This window comes from Apostichopus japonicus, chromosome 20 (genome assembly GCF_037975245.1).
Source record: "Apostichopus japonicus isolate 1M-3 chromosome 20, ASM3797524v1, whole genome shotgun sequence".
NCBI classification, from domain to species: Eukaryota; Metazoa; Echinodermata; class Holothuroidea; order Aspidochirotida; family Stichopodidae; genus Apostichopus; species Apostichopus japonicus.
In genome coordinates this window covers 6,926,496-6,948,850 of record NC_092580.1, presented here as the reverse complement: position 1 = coordinate 6,948,850, position 22,355 = coordinate 6,926,496, and the positions used below count along the sequence as shown (strand labels likewise).

At 39.2% G+C, this 22,355-nt stretch overlaps 1 protein-coding gene across 2 annotated transcripts in view; it reads right to left on the bottom strand.

The window, feature by feature from the left end:
* Positions 1 to 1,847: 1,847 nt before the first annotated feature.
* The window catches only part of LOC139961195 (plexin-A4-like), a 92,950-nt gene continuing 72,442 nt past the window's right edge, over positions 1,848 to 22,355 (bottom strand). For both annotated transcript variants that reach the window (XM_071960198.1, XM_071960199.1), the window contains exons 30-37: positions 21,947 to 22,049; positions 12,873 to 12,997; positions 12,381 to 12,476; positions 11,732 to 11,889; positions 10,812 to 10,962; positions 8,318 to 8,458; positions 7,044 to 7,118; positions 1,848 to 6,680 (exon numbers count right to left, since the gene is read on the bottom strand). In XM_071960198.1, coding sequence (XP_071816299.1) covers positions 6,573 to 6,680; positions 7,044 to 7,118; positions 8,318 to 8,458; positions 10,812 to 10,962; positions 11,732 to 11,889; positions 12,381 to 12,476; positions 12,873 to 12,997; positions 21,947 to 22,049 — 957 coding nt within the window. In that variant the 3' untranslated portion in view covers positions 1,848 to 6,572. The remainder of the gene's footprint in view (positions 6,681 to 7,043; positions 7,119 to 8,317; positions 8,459 to 10,811; positions 10,963 to 11,731; positions 11,890 to 12,380; positions 12,477 to 12,872; positions 12,998 to 21,946; positions 22,050 to 22,355) is intronic.

The window sequence follows — 22,355 nt, the reverse complement described above, 5'->3', positions numbered from 1 at the left end:
CTGTAGTTTTGTCTATATGTATATTTGTGATATGTGGTATAGTACGCGAGAAGGCTAGTTAGTACTAACGATAGCATTTCATGAAAATAATGGCACGCGTTTGCTTCCGTAGGTAAGTGCTGATTTCAGTAAGGATGACATACACAATTGTGAAGAAAATCGTTCTTTTTAGAAAAAGTAAAGATGATAGGCTAACATAACTTATATGTCTGTGTATGTCAATATGATCTCTATCTAGGAATAACGAATTTCGGTCGATATTTTAGGGATCGAAATTAATCGTCCCGAGAAATATGTATTTTCTTTCGCCGAGGCCCCGAGTAACCCAAACAAACTTGTATATGTTCATCATTTTCAGCTAAATATTACATAATTTACAGAGTTTCAAGAAAGATACGGCTAATATTTCGATGTCGGTAATTCCATTAGAATATCGAAAAGATTATTTACGTTCATTTGCGTCAGATTTGAAGGACTAAATGTCTAAAAAAAAATCGAAATTCGATTTACCGAAGAGATCCAGTTGCCTCGACGAAAACCGGACCAAGCTGCTCAAATGATCAGTTAGTGAACCTAATGTTATAAATTAACACTGATGTTGACTTTGGGCCTTCCATGCATCATGTTGCTAAATTTTTTGGCTTTCGTTCGTCTTCATGAAAATAGTTATCTCTGATTATTTGCTTCAGTGTAGTGGCTGAAGGTGTTGTTAATATAATCAGTATTGGAATTTGCTCAGAAAACGATGAATTTGATGAGTTTTTGAGACAATTGTAAATTCTACGGAGGCCAATACAGACCATTGTTCACCTCACCGAACAAGTGCGTTAATATATTACGCATTGCATTCATTAAACTTTAGTGCAGAGTACCGAAAGTTCCATTCTGCAAACCACGAACTCACTGCCGGCTTGGCAAAGATATACTTGCCCGTACAGGGTGGGGTGGGGTGGGGTCGGGTGGGGTGGGCTTTTCCGACGAATACCCCCCCCCCCAAAAAAAATAATTACACAGACCACACACGAAAGGAAGGATAAAAATAAGAAACAATACAAACAAAAAGTCAGCTCCAGCAGTCACAAAACTCAGCTTGCCTGGTTAGGAATTTATTGGCAACGTACTAACCTTCTGATTCCATGCATATGAACCTGATTAACTTCATCAGATGTGTAAAATTTTATCTCTATTGGTCTTATCACTTTCAACAAAAATAAGGAAATATTTTTAGCCCCAGCGACGGCATTCAAATTCTTGATATCAAATGTTAATTATACAACAATTTCTTCAAGATAGGTGGTCACCCCTCCCCCTTACCCCACACCCAGGCCCATGTGACCCCTGCCCTTTCACCCCTGCTGGGCATATAGTCCATAACTTTAAGAAATCAAAGCCAAACTAAGCAAAGCTTTGTGCGAGCATAAATACGATTAATATATTTCTTATGAAAATAATAAATGTGTAAAATTTGATCTTACAAAGCTTGATCGTTGTCCACAAAATTAAGAAAGTGTTGTAGGTCTATTTAAATTACTTGAAAACTAAAGTTCTTTGAAGGTGCATATGAAAGAGTGCTAGGCTAGAGCGATCTAGCATATTCCACTTTACACTGGCCCACCTGAAATACTGGTTAGTTCCGTTCTGGGACTGCACACTTGACTAAATTTTGTTTATACAATTGTTTTACTAAATATGTGGGATATTTTCGAAATTCCTGAACATTTTACGAATCGGGGACATTTTCGGGGACACTTGTTCATCGGGCACAGCCTAGGCGCGTAGCCTAGGTCAATTCCCTGCGTAGTGGTTTGTTATTTTATACAGAAAGGAATGATCAATGACAGTATACACAGCTTTTTTCCCTGTATTCAACTGTATTTATTAAATATTCAAAAACAGGTGCTATCATAAAATCAACAAAAGCGTGCCTCACTTGAAAATAAACCTTCTTGGCAGAACTTAAAATATCTGGTGGAATAATCGGAAGTGCTATATTTTAATATTCATGAAATTTCTTTCTGCAACAAAGTAAGGACATTACAATGTTTTTTTCACATTGAATATTCATATTGTTTATCTCTGTTTATATAGAGCAAAGTAACATTGAATGAAAATTGACACAATACCAAATATGCTGTGATAGCAATGTGATTAAAATAGGCAATAACAAATATAATTATTGAAAATACCTCAGGAGTTGTGTTCAGATAGTTCATATACAAATATCATTACCTCCCAACCCCCCAGACTCCCCTTAACCTTTTTTGCCTAAATTATACTCTCTTTTTTATCACTGTTGTTGATATTACATTTTCTATTCTATTTTGAAAAAAGTTCCAGCACCCTCTAGATGTCACAGAGTTTTCAGACACATGTGCAACAAATATTGTTTTCAGATGCTGTGACCAGAGTTGTGACAAGTCACTCCATTTCATGGTCGAATCAAGTCATTTGCTGCCATTTTCCTGACTTGACTCATTGCCTCGAATCACTTTATTATCTCTATTGGGAACTCACATCAAGTTTGAATTTTACTGACTCTAGTCATGACCTGTTACAACAATGGCTGCCAAAGAAAGCTACCACAGTACGTCATCTCTTAGGTGAAACTGCTTACACTACACAGTCCTTTGTTGTACCTTCTCACATATATTACACTATAACTGTGATTAACCTAATCTACATACTAACTCCACCATCTCATTCCATTCCATTGTGTATGGCCTGCAATGTGCCTTTCACCTATACCAATCACCATCCATAATTTCAGCCCCATCTATTCATGTTTGCTGGTCACTGCAGATGAATAGCATTGTTTAAATGCAGCTAGGCATTCCAATCTTAGGATGTTCTCTTCTTGTCTACGCTAGACACATCCTGTAATTGACTACTGTATCCTAATAAATAATGCCTTGACTGACTGAATCTGGACGTCTTCATTTGGACACTGTTAGCAGAATGTTTACTGTAAGGTAATTTTACCTTTAATACTTGATTCTTAGTTTTATTGGTTCTTCATTTGTACTCTAACAATTACAAAAGATTTTTTTATTCAATGTAGAATACTTTTGTCATGTTTCTCTCTGCTATCTTTATGTTCTTTGAACAGGCAGATCTACTGTAGTAATGTCATTAGAAAATATGGAACCTGCAATTGGCTTCATGTGTTTATTTGTGACTGAATTTTTCAAAAATGATTACAGTTATGAAAGTTAAAGTTGAAAGTTACAATATTTGTTTAAAAGTTAAAAAAATTGTGATTGAATTGCTACTAAATTGATATAAAATTGCATAGACAATGAACGAAAGAACTAAATATCATTTGAAACATAAAAATTATATGATAAATGGAAAGCTTCCCTTGTAGAGTACAATTAAAAGTTTTTTAAAATGGATGAAAGAAACAGTAATAAGTAAATATATTCCCAGCATAAAAAAATAAGAAAATAATCATTTTTCCTCTATACACATAAAATATAAGCAATTTTAACTACCCTTTGAATGCATGTGACAGACTTCATACTGATTCTACAGTAGTTTACAAACTGAAAACGAGATAAGAAAACTGCATATCAGGCGTGTCCAACTATAGAAATTGATAATTCAGATGTCCATGATATTAATCAAATTAACAATGCTGATACATTTATTGAAACTGGTGATGTAATAAAACAAAAGAACAAGTTGCGTATTTATATTTTTTCAGATTTTTCTTTTTTGCCAAACTGTAACACAACTACGAGAAAACAACGAAGGTAAGAAATATGCTGATAATTCAGATTTTTCACTTTTTTTTTTTTTATCTTAAAAAGGTCACTTAAATTAACATATAGTTCATACTTAACTTTCATCATTTATGTCTTTTCTAATCCTACCAATGTGACTGATCTAATCGTATATATGTGACTGATCTAATAGTACCGATGTGACTGATCTAATCGTACCGATGTGACGTATCTAGCCGTACCGATGTGACTGATCTAATCTGACATATGTGACTGATCTAGCCGTACCGATGTGACTGATCTAATCGTACCGATGTAACTGATCTAGTCGTACCGATGTGACTGATCTAATCCTACCGATGTGACTGATCTAATCATACCGATGTGACTGATCTAATAGTACCAATGTGACTGATCTAATCGTACATGTGACTGATCTAATCCTACCGATGTGACTGATCTAGTCGTACCGATGTGACTGATCTAGTCGTACAGATGTGACTGATCTAATCGTACAGATGTGACTGATCTAATCCTACCGATGTGACTGATCTAATCGTACCGATGTGACTGATCTAGCCGTACAGATGTGACTGATCTAATCCTACCGATGTGACTGATCTAATCGTGCCGATGTGACTGATCTAATCGTACCGATGTGACTGATCTATATCACTGTAATAAAACAACAAACATGTAGTATTTCCCCAAAGTATTATAGATTTATGTCCCCATAGCTATTTTTATTTTGAAAATAAAAGCATACCAAAGTGAATGTTAAATATATTTATTTTGAATAAAGAAAATAGAAGTGAACATTGACTCAACAGTTAGTAAAATCAGATGGTATTTAGTTATCCTTATTGAGAAACCACAAAAATTTAGTTATAACCTTACCTAGCATATCCAGCATAGGATCCAGTACTTAATCCATAGGTCATGTTCATATCTGTATATTAAGTAATATTTAGCCTCATAATCACAAAATGATCTATACCTCAGTACATCATAAGCAAAAATTAGTGTTTCCATATATTACAATTGTATGTGAGGTATTAAATGGAGTTCAGAGGTTGTCAAACTACTTTGTTTGTACTCTTTCTATTTGAAATATTGTGAGCTTGTTTTGGGGGATTAAACTTGATGAAGTGATGAAACAATATAATTTTTAGTAGTTCTGCTAACAAATTGTTTATAGTGTTTGCACACAACACCATTGTTAATTTCTGTATCAATTGGGTATACTGCCAGCCACCTGTTGAGCTCAGTTAAAATGATATGGTTTGCATACCGCCCCCCCCCCCCCTTTCCTTGCATGGTATATGTGGCGTTATGATATGATACGTCACTACTTTGTTCCAACTAACTGTTGACTGATATTGTTTCAGTGGAGGTTACTACTTCTATTAAGGGGTTCCATATTAACAACCCCCTCAAGTTCATAACGCTATAACTTAAGTCTGATTTCAAGCGACCAAGTCATTAGGCTGTTACTGTGTGATTTCTGTCACATACAGTTAACTCAATGGGTAGGCCCACTTACTTACTGTGATAAAGTAAAAAGGTCGTGAAATCAATGTTCTTGCTAAGGACGAATCAAGCATGATCTCTATAAGATTTATGTTTGTGTTTAGATAGCAGAAACTTTGTTAATATGTACACATGTCCTCTGAAACTCAAGAGGAAGTGATAAGATCGTCGAATCAAGCAAACACGTTGCGAAGGACAAATCAACAAATCTCCCCATAGTCATATATTGTAACTTATTATTAAGGTAGGATGGAGACCTATTGTTGTGGGGTTAGGCTAGGGCCTAGCCTCAATTAAATGTAGGCTTAACGCTGTAATGTGTGTACTGCACGAAAATGGGGGACAAATACTACTCGGAATGCACCGAACACTCAGTTGTTTTAGGTAGTGTCTGGAAGACTCAGTTGTTTTAGGTAGTGTCTGGAAGACTCAGTTGTTTTAGGTAGTATCTGGAAGACTCAGTTGTTTTAGGTAGTGTCTGGAAGACTCAGTTGTTTTAGGTAGTGTCTGGAGCACTCAGTTGTGTTAGGTAGTGTCTGGAAGACTCAGTTGTTTTAGGTAGTATCTGGAAGACTCAGTTGTTTTAGGTAGTGTCTGGAAGACTCAGTTGTTTTAGGTAGTGTCTGGAGCACTCAGTTGTTTTAGGTAGTGTCTGGAAGACTCAGTTGTTTTAGGTAGTATCTGGAAGACTCAGTTGTTTTAGGTAGTGTCTGGAAGACTCAGTTGTTTTAGGTAGTGTCTGGAAGACTCAGTTGTTTTAGGTAGTGTCTGGAGCACTCAGTTGTGTTAGGTAGTGTCTGGAACACTCAGTTGTTTTAGGTAGTGTCTGGAGACACACTAGAGGCACACAATTCATTGAGACTCAATTGTCCAAATGATAAATCTGGTGGAGTGCTACTGCACCTTTTGGCACTCTTAGTTTCTCTTGTTCTGAGGAAGCTCTGAGTATTCATTTTTGGATACATATTTAAACTTTAATTAATTACATGTGGAAAGGAGACCCTTTCTCAAGGAAACAAATTACAAATATTTATCTGATTTAGTCAGTTCCTTAACAGATACTAAATACCACAAAAATAACTCTGTATTGTCTGAAAATTGTTGAATCTCTTTAAAACATTATTTGACCACTATCGTGCAGCTATATAGCCAACCCAATGATTATGCATATTACACAGCTACAAATATTTCATAAAGCATAAAAGAAAGAACTAGTTATTTGACTGAAAGCTGGATTAGCAGGGTTCCAAGCACATAAGCAGGTCTATAAAACAAGCTGTATCAACAACAAGAAGCCTGCTATATTCCTGATCTTAAACTCTATTGTGCATTCCCTGTATAGTCTTCAATGTTATCCAGCAGGGTCTTCAGTTTTCCTGACATATCCGCCTCCTCACAGATATCGTCTTCTTGCAAGCCTCTCAATATCTGTTGGTTAAGAAGACAAAACATAAGTGTCAATAGTACCGAACCTCTTAATTAGTTTTCCAAGGAACTTGTGAACAAGTAGTGCAGTTGTTTGATTGCCACAGTCTGTAACGCATACACTAAGCATATGACATACTAACAACATGGGCAACATAAGTGCATATGCACACCACATACAAACATAATTGGTAACATAAGTGCCTATGCATACCACATACAAACATTATTGGTAACATAAAGCATCTGAGTGTATCTCATACAAACATGATGGGTAACATAAAGCTCCTAAGCACACCATACAGATTTTCAAAAGATGTACCTCTGAACAAGTCAAGGAGTCAAGGAATAGATTAGTTTACTTACTGGTTCTTGATATGTTTTCAGATATTTGAAGAGTTCATACTGAGTACTGACCAGGTCAAAGGTTTTGGCGAAGTTCTGCAAAGACAAAAGAACAAACCAATGATACTTGCATTGAAAAACTTCATGAAAATATTTTAAAGAAATATCTCTAAGTGATTATTCTACAGTACAATGTCTTTCTAAGAACCTTTATGTTTACACCATTACAGGCAGTGGTTCTGAACCTGGGTTGCACGCACCCCCTGTTGGTGTGAGGCAGGGCTCCATATATATTACCTATGTGTCAACAACAAGTTTCCTAAACGAACAGTTCAAATGTACTCTATAATTCCTATTTTCGATGAACAGCTGTGACAGAATCTGTCACAAGCTTTCCCATTTAATATCATGTATATATCTATATTTACATGCCTCAACATTGCTCTTAAATATTTACTTAAGCTCAGATTCAGCTTTTTCATTTGAACCCACTTTGGGCCAATTAAATAGAGGAGGTCCCTCACAGGCCAAAATGTTTAAATCAGGAAGTTACACATTGTTTATATGTGTAAGTGCCTCATTTAGTTTGCTACTATTTAAGTGTAATATCTGTGTGTTAAAGGGTATGAAGACTCGCGCGAAAAGAAATGTCTAATGCCGGTAATCTGACCTAGTTTCGAATGAGGTGTAACAGAAGTTTTAGACACCACCATCGATCCCAGAAAATACACACACAGCTTGCTACCTTCGGTAATTAGACACTAGTGTACAGTCAGTACATACAGCTGCGGTCAATACCCACAGCACAGTATACAAACGATACAGCGATGGACATCTCAGCTCCAGCTAAACATAACAAGGTATCACGTTTCATTACTGTCTGCATTTTGTAGCGACAAGCAGAAAACTTCACTTGCAAGCAACGGAAAGTTGACTTTTTCAGAGCGCGGCACACGGTTTGGGGCGAGTCTTCAATGCCTTTAATAGTGTAAGATAAAATGCAGTCTCTGGATCCTATGTTGCTCCAAATTGCGATTCGAGGGGCTCTAGTTGGGCCGCTGGACCCCATGCCTGAAGTGTTCATCCACTGCAGACAATTGGGGTGCTCAAGGTATTTTTCCTATATTGAAAGTATTAACAGATCACATTATGCAATGATACCATACCTATAGTCATACTTCCATAGGAATAATCAAAGCACTAAATTTAACCTCTCATACAACAGAGCTTCAACTAAGTTAAAATGGGATATCAAAAGTTTCCTTTACAATATAATAACTAAACTTAGTCTATACCTCCTGCAAAAGGTTGCACTCTAGTGCTAGATCTTCAGTGTCGGTTCTTCCCAAAGACTGAACATGAAGGTAATAGTTATTCAGTTTCATGATGTATCCTGGTAGGAAGGTAGAGTAGAGCAATCGACTCGGGGAAAAGTCCTGAAAGATGGCAAGAAAAGAGAACAGTACAGAAAGACTGAATACAATGCAATCTGTTGGCACTGGAGGTTACCAACTTACCAAGTATCAGCAAACTTCAAAGAACTTTAATAATCATGAGTATAACTGTCTTTTACAGCTACTTTGTCAATGTGATAGTCAGCACATAGTATAATGTGGTTATGATCCAGTATATAGTACACATATTGGTATGATGGTGTAAGTTGTTCTTCTCATATAGAACTAATACACACTAAACATGGAACGATTAAATACACACCACACATGGAAACAACATACACTGCACATGGAACTAATACACACAGTACATAGATTACATACACACTGCACATGGAAATAATACACACAGTACATAGATTACATACACACTGCACATGGAAATAATACACACTGTACACAGATAACACACACACTGCACATGGAAATAATACACACTGTACACAGATTACATATACACTGCACATGGAAATAATACACACAGTACACAGATTACATATACACTGCACATGGAAATAATACACACAGTACATAGATTACATACACACTGCACATGGAAATAATACACACAGTACACAGATTACATACACACTGTACATGGAAATAATACACACTGTACACAGATAACACACACACTGCACATGGAAATAATACACACTGTACACAGATTACATATACACTGCACATGGAAATAATACACACAGTACACAGATTACACACACACTGCACATGGAAATAATACACACTGTACACAGATTACATATACACTGCACATGGAAATAATACACATCGTACACAGATTACATATAAACTGCACATGGAACTAATACACACTGTACACAGATTACATACACACTGTACATGGAAATAATACACACTGTACACAGATTACATATACACTGCACATGGAAATAATACACACCGTACACAGATTACATACACACTGTACATGGAGCTAATACACACTGTACACAGATTACATACACACTGTACATGGTAATAATACACACTGTACACAGATTACATTCACACTGTACATGGAAATAATACACACTGTACACAGATTACATACACACTGCACATGGAACTAATACACACTGTACACAGATTACATATACACTGCACATGGTACTAATACACACCGTACACAGATTACATACACACTGTACATGGAAATAATACACACTGTACACAGATTACATACACACTGCACATGGAACTAATACACACAGTACACAGATTACATACACACTGTACATGGAAATAATACACACTGTACACAGATTACATACACACTGTACATGGAAATAATACACACTGTACACAGATTACATACACACTGCACATGGAAATAATACACACTGTACACAGATTACATACACACTGTACATGGAAATAATACACACTGTACACAGATTACATACACACTGCACATGGAAATAATACACACTGTACACAGGTTACATACACACTGCACATGGAAATAATACACACTGTACACAGATTACATACACACTGTACATGGAAATAATACACACTGTACACAGATTACATACACACTGTACATGGAAATAATACACACTGTACACAGATTACATACACACTGCACATGGAAATAATACACACTGTACACAGATTACATACACACTGCACATGGAACTAATACACACTGTACACAGATTACATACACACTGTACATGGAAATAATACACACTGTACACAGATTACATATACACTGCACATGGTACTAATACACACCGTACACAGATTACATACACACTGTACATGGAGCTAATACACACTGTACACAGATTACATACACACTGTACATGGTAATAATACACACTGCACATGGAATTAAGTATTCACACATGTTAAGGTACTAGGTGTTGAAGACCAACATGACAGGGGCTTTACTGTTGCAATGACAAAAGGAGCTGTTAATAGCTATGACAAACATTGAACTGTAGTGAGAAGCATGTACACAACTATGGATGGCTGGATACCAGCTGACCCAGGTCAAACAAATCCAGAAAAGCCTAAGTTTATTACATTATCAGAAAATTAAGTTTTCACACAAAATCATCAGACTATTAAGAAGACTGTGGCGGGCACTAGTCCACTACTGAAATAGTACATCCTTTGAGATATATAAATTTGGATGCGAACTGTTTCAACGTTCTAGATCATCACCAAGGTTTTGGTCAAAGTAGAAAATATTTCCATTTTGCAAACCTATGGTATACAAAGTTGTCATTTAAGCTGGTGAAATGAAGAGGACTATTGCAGGGAAGCACTTTGTTGCTCTATATATCAGCTGTGTAATCCAACTAACCTGGGTTTTGGTTGGTTTACTTCTACCTGCACAAGTGTCCTTCACGACTTGTACCAGAATTCTGAGACAGGCCTGGATATAGTTCTCTGTTCCAACATCTAAGGCATACTGAGGGTTAGCTATGATGGTAGTCCAGTATCTCAAAGTCAACCTACAGAAGAACAAACAAAAGAGAAGTCAACCTCTGCCCCTGAACATGACAAATGGACGGAAATAATAATCACCCATTTGATTGAACATACTGCTTCCTACTGTACACCCTACGTTTGGAAATAATTTGGACTTGCACAGCAAAATGACTTCAGAAACTTTCATCAATGTTTAATGGTAAACTAGATTTTAAGAACATTCCAGTTTCCTCAGATACAAACAACATATTCTGAACAAATATAACTGTCTACAAGTGAAACTCTATTCTGACCATCACTAAATGTACATTGTGAATTGTAACAAATTAATCTTTATACTGGTTAAAGAGCCTGCATGTTGTTATACTCTTTCTGTATTTGTCTGAGGTCTCTCTCTGTTAAGAAAGAATGACTGTTAATACTGGTCCGTGTGGAAGCAGCACCTATGATTTATACAGGCCTACCACTACTGTAAGGGTTACCATTCCTTAATGTAAGAACAGTTATAACTAACTGGACATTTTAAGTGCTGGGATATAGAAAGATGTGGGTGACAGTTGAAGACAATGGAAGCTTGTTTCTTTTTCAAATTTATACATTTAGTAAGATGACTGGCTTCAAACAGATTGACTGTTCATGGTTTTAAATTGACTGTATTTCAGGAAGTACAAATTCTGCTGTTAGTTCTCGTAACCAAGAACTGATACTTAGTTCCAGTTCATCCTATCACTTTCGCTCAAGAAAAACAACAACAAAAACCTGCCTGATTTGTAAGCACACACTAAAACTTACACATTGTCTTTCCAGGCTTTAGCAAAGTCTGCGTCATCTAGTTTTCCAGCCTCTCTATCAAAAAACTGAAAGAGATACTGGATGGCCTTTGGGATATCTGAGTCTTGTTCCGTAAACATGGCATCCAGCAGATTATCAACATACTTTTGGATGTAATTCTGTGGATGAAACAAAAATGACAGAAACTTCCTTTACAAATTATCTGGAACTTTGGGTTTAATTTAGCTTTAAAAGTATCACAAAGAAGCATTGTACTCATCTGAAGACCATTTAAAGAAAGTTTGTGTTTCAAATAAGGAGAAAAAAATGTTTTTGATCTGACATTGAAAACAAATGTTTAATAAATCTCAAATGCTTGTAACTTTCAGAAATATTACCAACTAAACATAGTTCTACTTTCAAAATGCTGGCCAATGACAGCTGTAGCAGGGTGTAGTAAGGCCTAGCCTACCTTGCATATGAAAACCATGGTAAAGTTGAAAAACTTGTTTATTTAAATTACCAAGACTACTGCAATTTAGTTACTAATTAAATCTGGCAGGTAGAGGAAGATTACAATTTTACAATGATGAAATACAAGCAGGTACTTGAAATACCTAATAAGATTAATAGATAATGATATGTAAATTCAGAGGTGAATGACCCTTACTCTTGTTGCCGGGAGGAATGGCAGGACAACCTCTTTTATCTCCTTCGGCTTGCTTATCGTAACATCCAGCTCCTCGTCCTGATCTTCATCTTTTACCTGCAAGAATTTAGGGAGCAATTAGGAACAATATAACAACTGCCACCAAGACTCTGAGTCTGCTCTCATGCATCCTTGCTGATTGGCTGTGGCATCTTACAACTTCATTTGAAAGGTAGTTTATTCTGTGTTCCATCTTCATGAAACATACGACAAAAATGGTTTCTATTAAATACTCTACTGTTATATTCCCACAGGGGGCAGTATAAAGCCTTCAACAATGTTTGTGTTAACATCAATAAGTTTCCATGTTTTTTTTCTTAGGGATAGTATTATTATTACCTTGTCAACTAGAGAGAATTATTTAATATTAGGGTAAAGTATATATGTGATAGAAATACATCTGCAAACGATCCGTTGAGTAAAAATCCAACCAGAGTGTAGATGATGCCTTACCAGATGCCAAACTTTCATTCCCGGAGGTACCCAAGGAGCTCTGACACTCCTTCCAAATGGTTCTGCTCTAGATCTAAGATCCCTCCTGCCATTACCTGCTGCTGGGTTGTCTTTGGCTGCGGGATCTGTTGGGATGAATTAAATTGATTCACCAGATAACAGATGGTGTGCTTCACTGTCATAGAGGAGGATAAAGCATGCTGCCAAACACAAGGCTATCGGCAACAGTTGACGGATAGCTGATATTACCTTGTGGAAGGTCATCCTTAGGAAGGGGGCATCAGGGGGGAGTGGGGGTTCATCTTGTCATGCTTTATATGAGTAGCTTTCATACTTAATCCACTGATGGAAGCCATATTAATGATGGAAATAAATGCCACAATGAATGTAAGCACTAACACTAAACTAAAACAATATGGCAAAATTTATATAGTGTGATGCCGTTGGTCATCTTATATGTCGCCCTCTATTTGTCGTAGGCTACATTACGTAATATTAGAGGTCACGTGATGTATGCTCACCAGCTCAGCTGAAGCAGACCTCACGACTTGTGACCAGTCTTCGCTCCCGATCTGAATCGTTCGGTTCGGTAGTAGCCCTGGCTCCGACCATTGTGGTCGTACTTGTATCTGTCTTGTATTCGTCTTTTATACACTTTTGTACGTATCGTTATAGGACTCTACTTCGGTATTGAGACCTCGTTTGTGACCATTATCGTTAAGTGCATGTTTTTCTATCTATTTTTGAGGGCTTCGTGCCATTGTATTGTTTGTACCGTGGCTGGTTAAAGTAATAGATTGCGAAATCTACACAGCGCTTGTTCTTTACTCGTTTATCTATGTGTTATAACTTTTGCATGTAATAGCGAGATTTAAGGCTCGTCGTTTACTAACATACAACCATCCAAGCCGCATTTGTTTCCATACCACCACCAGTCCTCAGCAGGGAATATTTGGACGCCCAGAATCTTAGACTGAGTTAGCGTTACATTGGTGGCAACGGTGGGATTCTGTTTTCTGTTGAGCATGAATGATTTAATTAGCTTTGATTCGGACACCTGTGTGTCAAGGCAGGAACTGGTTTCCTGTAGGGAACAGAGTGTTGCACCCTGTTCGGGCTCACAGTTTGAAAACAGAGTTCGCGAAGAACCCACACTTAGTGAGATTCAGAATGGGAATGTTTTGTGTAATCAGGATTGGATGGTGGTAGATGAGTGCGTCCCTAGTGACGGCGGCTTGGATGGCAGTACGCTACCACGTGAGTATTTTTCAAATTCTCGTAATCATTACTTATATGGGCCTAAGCGTTATAGCGAAGCAAGCTTCGGGGCTGCTAGGTCTCGGTCTGTGACGGGTGACATACGTATGAGGGTTTCTCGTGATTTTGAGGAGAGAGAAAGAAACCAGCGGCCCCGGCATGTGGACGATGGTGTGAGTGAGAGGAGGGCAAATGTGCCCCCTACTGAATGCCCTCGTAATTTTATTTCAAATAGTGTAGTTAAACTTGATCTGGGAAATGGTTTCAGTAGAACTGTGTCTAATAGGGAGAATGCACCGTTGATCAATTTTGGTGATGGTTTATCGGATAGAGAAAGGGACACGTCAAGTCCCGCCCATATGGGGGTCAGGCATTCGCAGTCAGGGACTGCAGGGTATAATTTATATCAGTCTAGGGCTGATCATATGCCATTAGGGGGCGTACCTGGACGAGGTTCCAGGGAAATTGATACAAGAAATGCGACCCAATATGGGGTGGAGGACTTGCAGCCAAGGGCTGCGCGTTACGAAATTCGTCAGTCTGGGACTGACAGTATGCCATGGGGTGGTGTAACTGGCCCGGGGCCAAGTGGAATTTCGAGGGGTGATTCCCTCTCTAGGATCCGTTACCCTAGTGAGGATACAGTTTATAGAGATAAATATTTGATCAGTGGTGCATGCAATTCTAGGTCAGTTCTAGAGGGGTTAGATAGAGCAGACGATAAGAAACGTTATCCTAGTGTAGGTGAATGGCGTAAATGTAATAATTATGGTTACGACTTGGACCACCGTCCCTCCGTAAGTCGCCATGGAGCTGGCCATTATGTGAATAGGGAGGCTGGTAGAAGTTATAGGAGAATTGAAGATGATCAACTTAATGATAGACAAGTTGTCAACAACTCGGATAGAAATGTGCAGTTGGGGGAATATTCCCCGCCCGTTAGATACCATTCTAATGATTTGCCTGTACCTCCCTCAGATTCCCGTATATACCCAAAGAGAACGGAAGTACGCCCCGTAGCATTTGACGGGAGTAGTGAGTGGAATGATTACATTGTACAGTTTGAATTGATAGCAGAAATGAATAGATGGGATCTCCTTTCTAAAGGAATGCATCTTGCCACTTCCTTAAGAGGTGAAGCGCTGTCAGTATTAGGCGACCTTGATACCTCGATGCGTCGTAATTACGATTCGCTTGTTGCCGCCCTGTCCAAACGTTTTGGGTCACAAAATCAAACGGAATTATTCCGTGCTCAGTTAAAGAATAAACAAAGAAAGAAAGGTGAAAACCTTCCAGAATTAGCGCAGTCAGTCCGGAGATTGGTTAAATTAGCCTACCCTGAAGCTAAGTATGATCTACAAGAGACCTTGGCAAAAGATCATTTTATTGATGCGCTGGCTGATACTGACATGCGATGGGGAATATATCAGTCTCGCCCAAAGTGTTTGGACAGCGCAGTAAAAACAGCAATTGAATTTGAAACGTTTCAACAGGCTGAAAATCAGAGAAATAGTAGAAGGTTAGTTAGAGCTGTGTCAGGCCCCCCTGATACTGACCAGAAACTGGCGAAAGAGGTACAGAGTAATTTAGACCAAGTTGTAGAGAAAATGGTAACTAAAATCCAGGAATGTTTTAAATCGTTAGAGAAGAGTCACGGGAATTTGGAAAAGCCTCGTAAGAGAGAGAGTAGGAATATAATCAGGGACAACAAGTGTTACAACTGCAAAGAAGTTGGACATTTTGCTCGTAATTGTCCAAAACCTAAAGTATCTGATAACAATGGGACAAGTCATAACTCGGGAAACTAGTAAAAGCCGGTTCAGCGGGCCATGAGTCGGCTAGTGGTCCCAAAAGGCCCTTTGTTACGTCACTTAGTGAAAAGAATAATAGAGATGGATTGTACGCAAGAATACAAATCCATGGAAGGACTTCAGATAGCTTGATTGATACGGGTGCAAATATTTGTGTGGTGAAACGTAGTATGTATCAGGAAATTGTTCAGAGTGCACGGCCAAAGTTAGAGAGAACTGGAGAGGACTTGGTTATGGCCGATGATCGAAGTATACCGTTGTTCGGTTGTGGTAATTTTTCCTTGAAGATGGGAGATTTTTCGGCGAGCCACCCGGTGTGGGTTGCAGACATATCTTCTGATTTCATATTAGGGTGTGATTTCCTCGCAAAATACAAGTGCCAAATAGATCTAGGCCTTGGTCAGATAAAAATTGGGAATATTGTGGTTCAATGTTTCGGCAACGAGAGATTGAATGCCCCTAGTAACGTAGTGAATAGAATCACGGTAGCTGAGACAGTCTGCATAAGTCCAGGCCAGGAAATTGTAGTACCAGGTAAACTTGTCAATAAATTAGACGGAACAGAGTTTATTGTTGAACCTTGTGAAAGTTTTGTAAAGAAACACTCGATAATGGTAGCTAAAGCTGTGGTTAATCCCCAGAGTCACGTGGTACCAATCCGCATGATTAATGTAGATTCAGTGCCGGTCACGGTGTATGAAGGAGTTACGGCGGCCACGTGTGAGCCTGTAGAGGAAGTTTTATCGGTACAAAACACGGAGGGTGACACTTCCAATGAGGGTGGGGGAGTCACTGACTTACCACAGCACATTTTAGGGTTGTACAACTCTTTGGAAGGACCACTTGATGAAAATCACAAAGCTTTAGTTAGGAGGCTTCTTCTGAAGCATGAGAGTATTTTTGCAAAGTGTAAGGAGGATTTAGGAAGGACTGATATTGTGAAACACAAAATTCCAACTAAAGAGGTGACCCCTATTAAACAACATGCTAGGAGACTGCCTCTGAATAAAAGAGAGGATGCGGCTAACGAGGTTTCAGATATGTTAAGACGGGGAGTGATTGAACCTTCATCCAGCCCATGGGCGTCTCCAGTTGTTTTAGTTAAAAAGAAAGATGGATCAACTCGTTTTTGTGTAGATTATCGTAGGCTTAACGATATTACCACTAAAGATAGCTACCCTATCCCTAGAATCGATGACTCCTTAGTCTTAATGGCTCCACCTGGTTTACGACCCTCGACCTAGCGAGTGGCTACTGGCAGGTCGAAATGGACGAGTCTGATAGGGAAAAGACCGCTTTTATCACCCACAGTGGTCTATATCAATTTTGTGTCATGCCGTTCGGGCTTTGCAATGCACCAGCCACCTTTGAAAGATTGATGGAGAAAATTTTATCTGGTTTGCAGTGGCAAACATGTTTAGTCTATCTAGACGATGTAATTATTTTTGGAAAGAATTTCGAGGAACACATTGCTGCCATAGATGATGTTTTTACGAGGTTCAAATTAGCGGGACTGAAACTGTCGCCTAAGAAATGTTTTCTTTTCAAACAAAAAGTGGAGTTTCTCGGACACATAGTTAGCAAGGACGGAGTCTCGACTGATCCGTCAAAGGTGGCTGTTGTTAAAAATTGGCCAAGGCCAAATTGTGTTCGTGACGTGAGAGGATTTGTAGGTTTATGCTCTTATTACAGGAAGTTTGTTAAAAACTTCACTCTTATTGCACGTCCTTTACATCGTTTGACAGAAAAGGGAAAAAGATTTCTGTGGAATGAGGAATGCGAAGAAGCATTTAACGCCTTGAAGGTAGCCCTAACCTCTACTCCTATATTAGCCTTCCCCACCCCCAGTGACAAGTATATTCTTGACACAGATGCAAGCAATGAAAGCTTGGGTAGTGTTCTCTCTCAAATCCAGGGAGGAGAAGAAAGAGTAATCGCATATTTTAGTAAATCGTTTAGTAAGGCTGAACGAAGGTATTGCGTAACAAGAAAAGAGTTGTACGCCATAGTAGCATCAATTAAACACTTTCACCATTATCTGTACGGTGCTGAATTTCTCGTGCGAACTGACCATGGTGCTTTGAGGTGGTTACTTAATTTTAAACAACCCGAGGGGCAGATTGCGCGATGGCTTGAAATGCTGGGCACTTATAACTACGAAATTCAGCACCGTCCAGGAAGTAAACACGGGAATGCAGATGCGCTTTCCCGACGCCCGTGCGTAGACTGTAGGTATTGCCTCCGTTTAGAGGAAACGGAATTAAGTACAGTAGAAGATACTGGGGGGAATCTTACTGACACCCACGTATGTACGGTTGTAACCCGTAGTAAAACTAAACAGGGTGGGAGTCAAACTGATAGGCTGGGCGAAATTAGGACAGATGTTGAGAAGGGGATGGAACCAGCTACATCATTAGAAAGTCCAACTCAAAGTGGAAAAGATAATGGACAGGTTGTGCCAGAGATAGTTGCTCCCAGGCTAGAGCTAGATAGTGCTTGGGTGGACCAGTGGTCTGTAGAAGACATTAAGAAGGCGCAGCAGGGTGATAACGACATCAGTCGAATTATAGGCTGGATGGTTATTTCCAAAGAAAAGCCGCAGTGGTCGCTGATTTCAGCTGAGAACAAGACTTTCAAAACTTACTGGGGTATGTGGAAGGTCTTATGTCTCAGAAACGGTATTCTTTATCGAAAATGGGAATCTGACTCGGGGAATGAGATCTCCTTGAAATTAGTGGTGGCTAGAAGCATGCGTAATGAGGTAATGTCTTTGTTACATAGTAATGCCACAGCTGGTCACCTAGGTGTTAAGAAAACTATGAGGAGAGTCCAATCTAGATTTTACTGGGCTGGATATCATAAGGATATAGAGAGATGGTGTCGGCAATGTGAAAAATGCTCTTCAAGGAAGGGTCCAATTAAATCTCATAGAGCACGTATGCAAAAGTACGTGGTAGGAGCCCCCATGGAAAGAGTGGCCATGGATATATTGGGACCCTTACCAGTTACCGACACGGGAAATAGATATATTTTGTGTGTAGCGGACTACTTTACTAAGTGGACCGAGGCTTATGCGATCCCAAACCAGGAGGCAGTTACTGTGGCCAGAGTCTTTGTAGAACAGTTTGTGTTGAGGTTCGGTGTTCCCCTACAGTTGCATACTGACCAGGGCCGAAATTTCGAGTCAAATTTGTTTAAAGAATTAGCACAGCTCCTTGGTATTGATAAAACTCGTACCACAGCCTTTCACCCCCAATCTGATGGCATGGTGGAGCGTTTTAACAGAACCTTAGAGGCAATGTTATCGGCCGTTGTTTCGGAAAACCAACGTGATTGGGATGAATGGTTGCCCCATGTTACCATGGCGTACCGCTCCTCTGTTCACGAGACCACGGGAGAGACACCCAGTGTAATGATGTTGGGAAGGGAGATGAATCTCCCAGTTGACCTCCTGGTACCCCCTCCCCATGTTGAAATTAGTTATGTAAGTTAGCTATGTAAGTAAATTGGAAGAAAAACTTAGGACAGTTCATGAAATGGCTAAAATCGAAACAAATGCGTCAGTTGAAAGGCAGAAGAAGTCCTATGATAGGCTTAGCAATGCCAAAGGTTATAACGTCTGTGATAAAGTTTGGCTGTATAACCCCAGTAAGAAAAAGGGACTGTCTCCTAAGTTGCAAAGATATTGGGAAGGCCCATATTTAATAGTTAATAAGTTATCCGATGTAACTTATCGCATAAAACAGTCGGAACGATCGAGGCCGAAGGTCGTTCACCACGATCGTCTTAAATTGTGCTTAGCATCTGGAGAGAGTGTTGAGACCAACAGAGTTGGTGAGGCCTCGTAGTTGCTTTATTGTTTTTATTGTTAAGATAGAACAATGTCCGCAAACCTTCCATTCGGGCGTTGTATTGGTAGACCACAAGTAGATTGTTTTTCGTGCGGGCGATTATTTTTTTCATGGAAGCAGCTTCGCAGTCATCACCCAAACTGTGAATTTAGGGGTAGGCGAGGTAGGCGTTTTGGTTTAAGGAGGCCAGGACCGGTAGCTCCTATTGTGCCACAATCAACTGGACCACAGATTGCCAATTCAAAGTCGAGTCCTGCTGTGACACCGAATAACAATGAGTGGCTAAATGATATTTCTTTGGCTTTTGGCACCGAGGATCTACCTCCGTCACCCTTCGATCCGTTAGCTGCCCTCATCGAAGCGAGCGACCAGTCGTGTGAGAACGCCCCCGCCTCAACGGTAGACTGCGGACCTATCGACCTTTCGTTGGGACCCAGTGGTAGACGAGCGCCAACCCCCTTGACATCACCCATTGAGGATAGCTCTACACCTTCCCCAACCACTTCAACATCAACCCCTTCAACAGCATCGTCGGATTCAACTCTGGATGATAAAGAACTGACCCGTCTGCGGAACCTGATGGTTGCTTCAAGGATTCCACTCATCATCAACGCGGAAGTAAAAAATCTTGGTCTTGGAGTTATTTACAGGAAGGAAAAACATACTGTCCAATACCCAGATGGTACAGTCCTTACCACGGAGAAGGAGGGATTCGAATTGCCCCCACAGACCAGCGAACTGTTGACTTACCGTTAATCCATAGAGATGCCCTCGATCAGGACTTTTGTGTTAAATAACGTGGTTCTTTATTATATATTTTTACTGTGGAATTATTAAGGACATTTCACCTTATTATTATGGACATTTCACCTTTTGATGCGGACCTCCGGTTTCGTTATGATATCTTTTTACTTTGGAAATCTTGTGGACATTTCATATTTTGATGCGGACTTCCTATCAATTTATTTGGTGGTTTGGATCTCTGTGTTACATCAAGAGTGTTATGTTTTGATTCACTTGGATTGTTTTCATGTATTTATATCTATGTACGGTACCGTAAGTTGTTTTTACTTTTATTAGTTGTATCTGGAATGTGACCTCACATGAGTCCAAATTGCACTTTCGCGCGAGCCGCGTTATTCCTTTAGGGTATGAACACGTGCATGTAAGGTCATATTACTCTTCTATTACTCTCGTATTGCGTAACTTTCTTCTTTCGCAGTCGAGCTAGGACATATTTTTTTAGTCGGTACAGATTGACATGTGATACGTTTTTATCTCAAAAGTTAGTTTTGAACCCATAGTAAGAGTTAATATCCAATGTTATTGTGTGTATAGGCTCTCGTGCATGGCAGGCACTATTAGCTATACTTTGCTTTTATACGTATTCATGTATTTTGGATTTCTTTTTGTATTAGTATGTGTATGATTTTAGATTTGTGTCTAATTAGCGATCCTTATACTATTTTGTTTTCATAACTTGGGGACAAGTTAAGGACTGAGAAGGGGATAGTGTGATGCCGTTGGTCATCTTATATGTCGCCCTCTATTTGTCGTAGGCTACATTACGTAATATTAGAGGTCACGTGATGTATCCTCACCAGCTCAGCTGAAGCAGACCTCACGACTTGTGACCAGTCTTCGCTCCCGATCTGAATCGTTCGGTTCGGTAGTAGCCCTGGCTCCGACCATTGTGGTCGTACTTGTATCTGTCTTGTATTCGTCTTTTATACACTTTTGTACGTATCGTTATAGGACTCTACTTCGGTATTGAGACCTCGTTTGTGACCATTATCGTTAAGTGCATGTTTTTCTATCTATTTTTGAGGGCTTCGTGCCATTGTATTGTTTGTACCGTGGCTGGTTAAAGTAATAGATTGCGAAATCTACACAGCGCTTGTTCTTTACTCGTTTATCTATGTGTTATAACTTTTGCATGTAATAGCGAGATTTAAGGCTCGTCGTTTACTAACATACAACCATCCAAGCCGCATTTGTTTCCATACCACCACCAGTCCTCAGCAGGGAATATTTGGACGCCCAGAATCTTAGACTGAGTTAGCGTTACAATAGTAACTCATGCTATGGAAAAGTGGCATGGGGTTAGTTTATACTGACATTAATGGCAACATTCATTTAGTAGGTAGATATTTACCGTGGTCATCATCTATTTCAGGAGCAGCACCTTGACCCACAACTGCAGCGTTAGGGTTCTGTTGCTTCTCTACCAGCTCAAAACAGGCATGTTCTGGTTTGACCTAAATATGGAAACAAGAGTTTGTTTGACAAAAGTAAATGTAGAAAATCAGAACTCACAAATATCTACCTTGATTGAGTGTAATCTTAAAATAGCAAGTATTTATTCTAAATGGTGTCATCATTGTGGGTGTAGTTTCAGCCCAAGAGTAAGTAATGGCTGACAATCGCAAGCAATGGCTTACGCATTCATGCATACTGTTCTTGATAGTCAGTCCCTCTCCCTCATCTTGATTTTTCATCCCACATCTCTTTAACACGCCCCCCCCACCACCCCATCCCCAACTTCATTCCTTTGCGATAATACT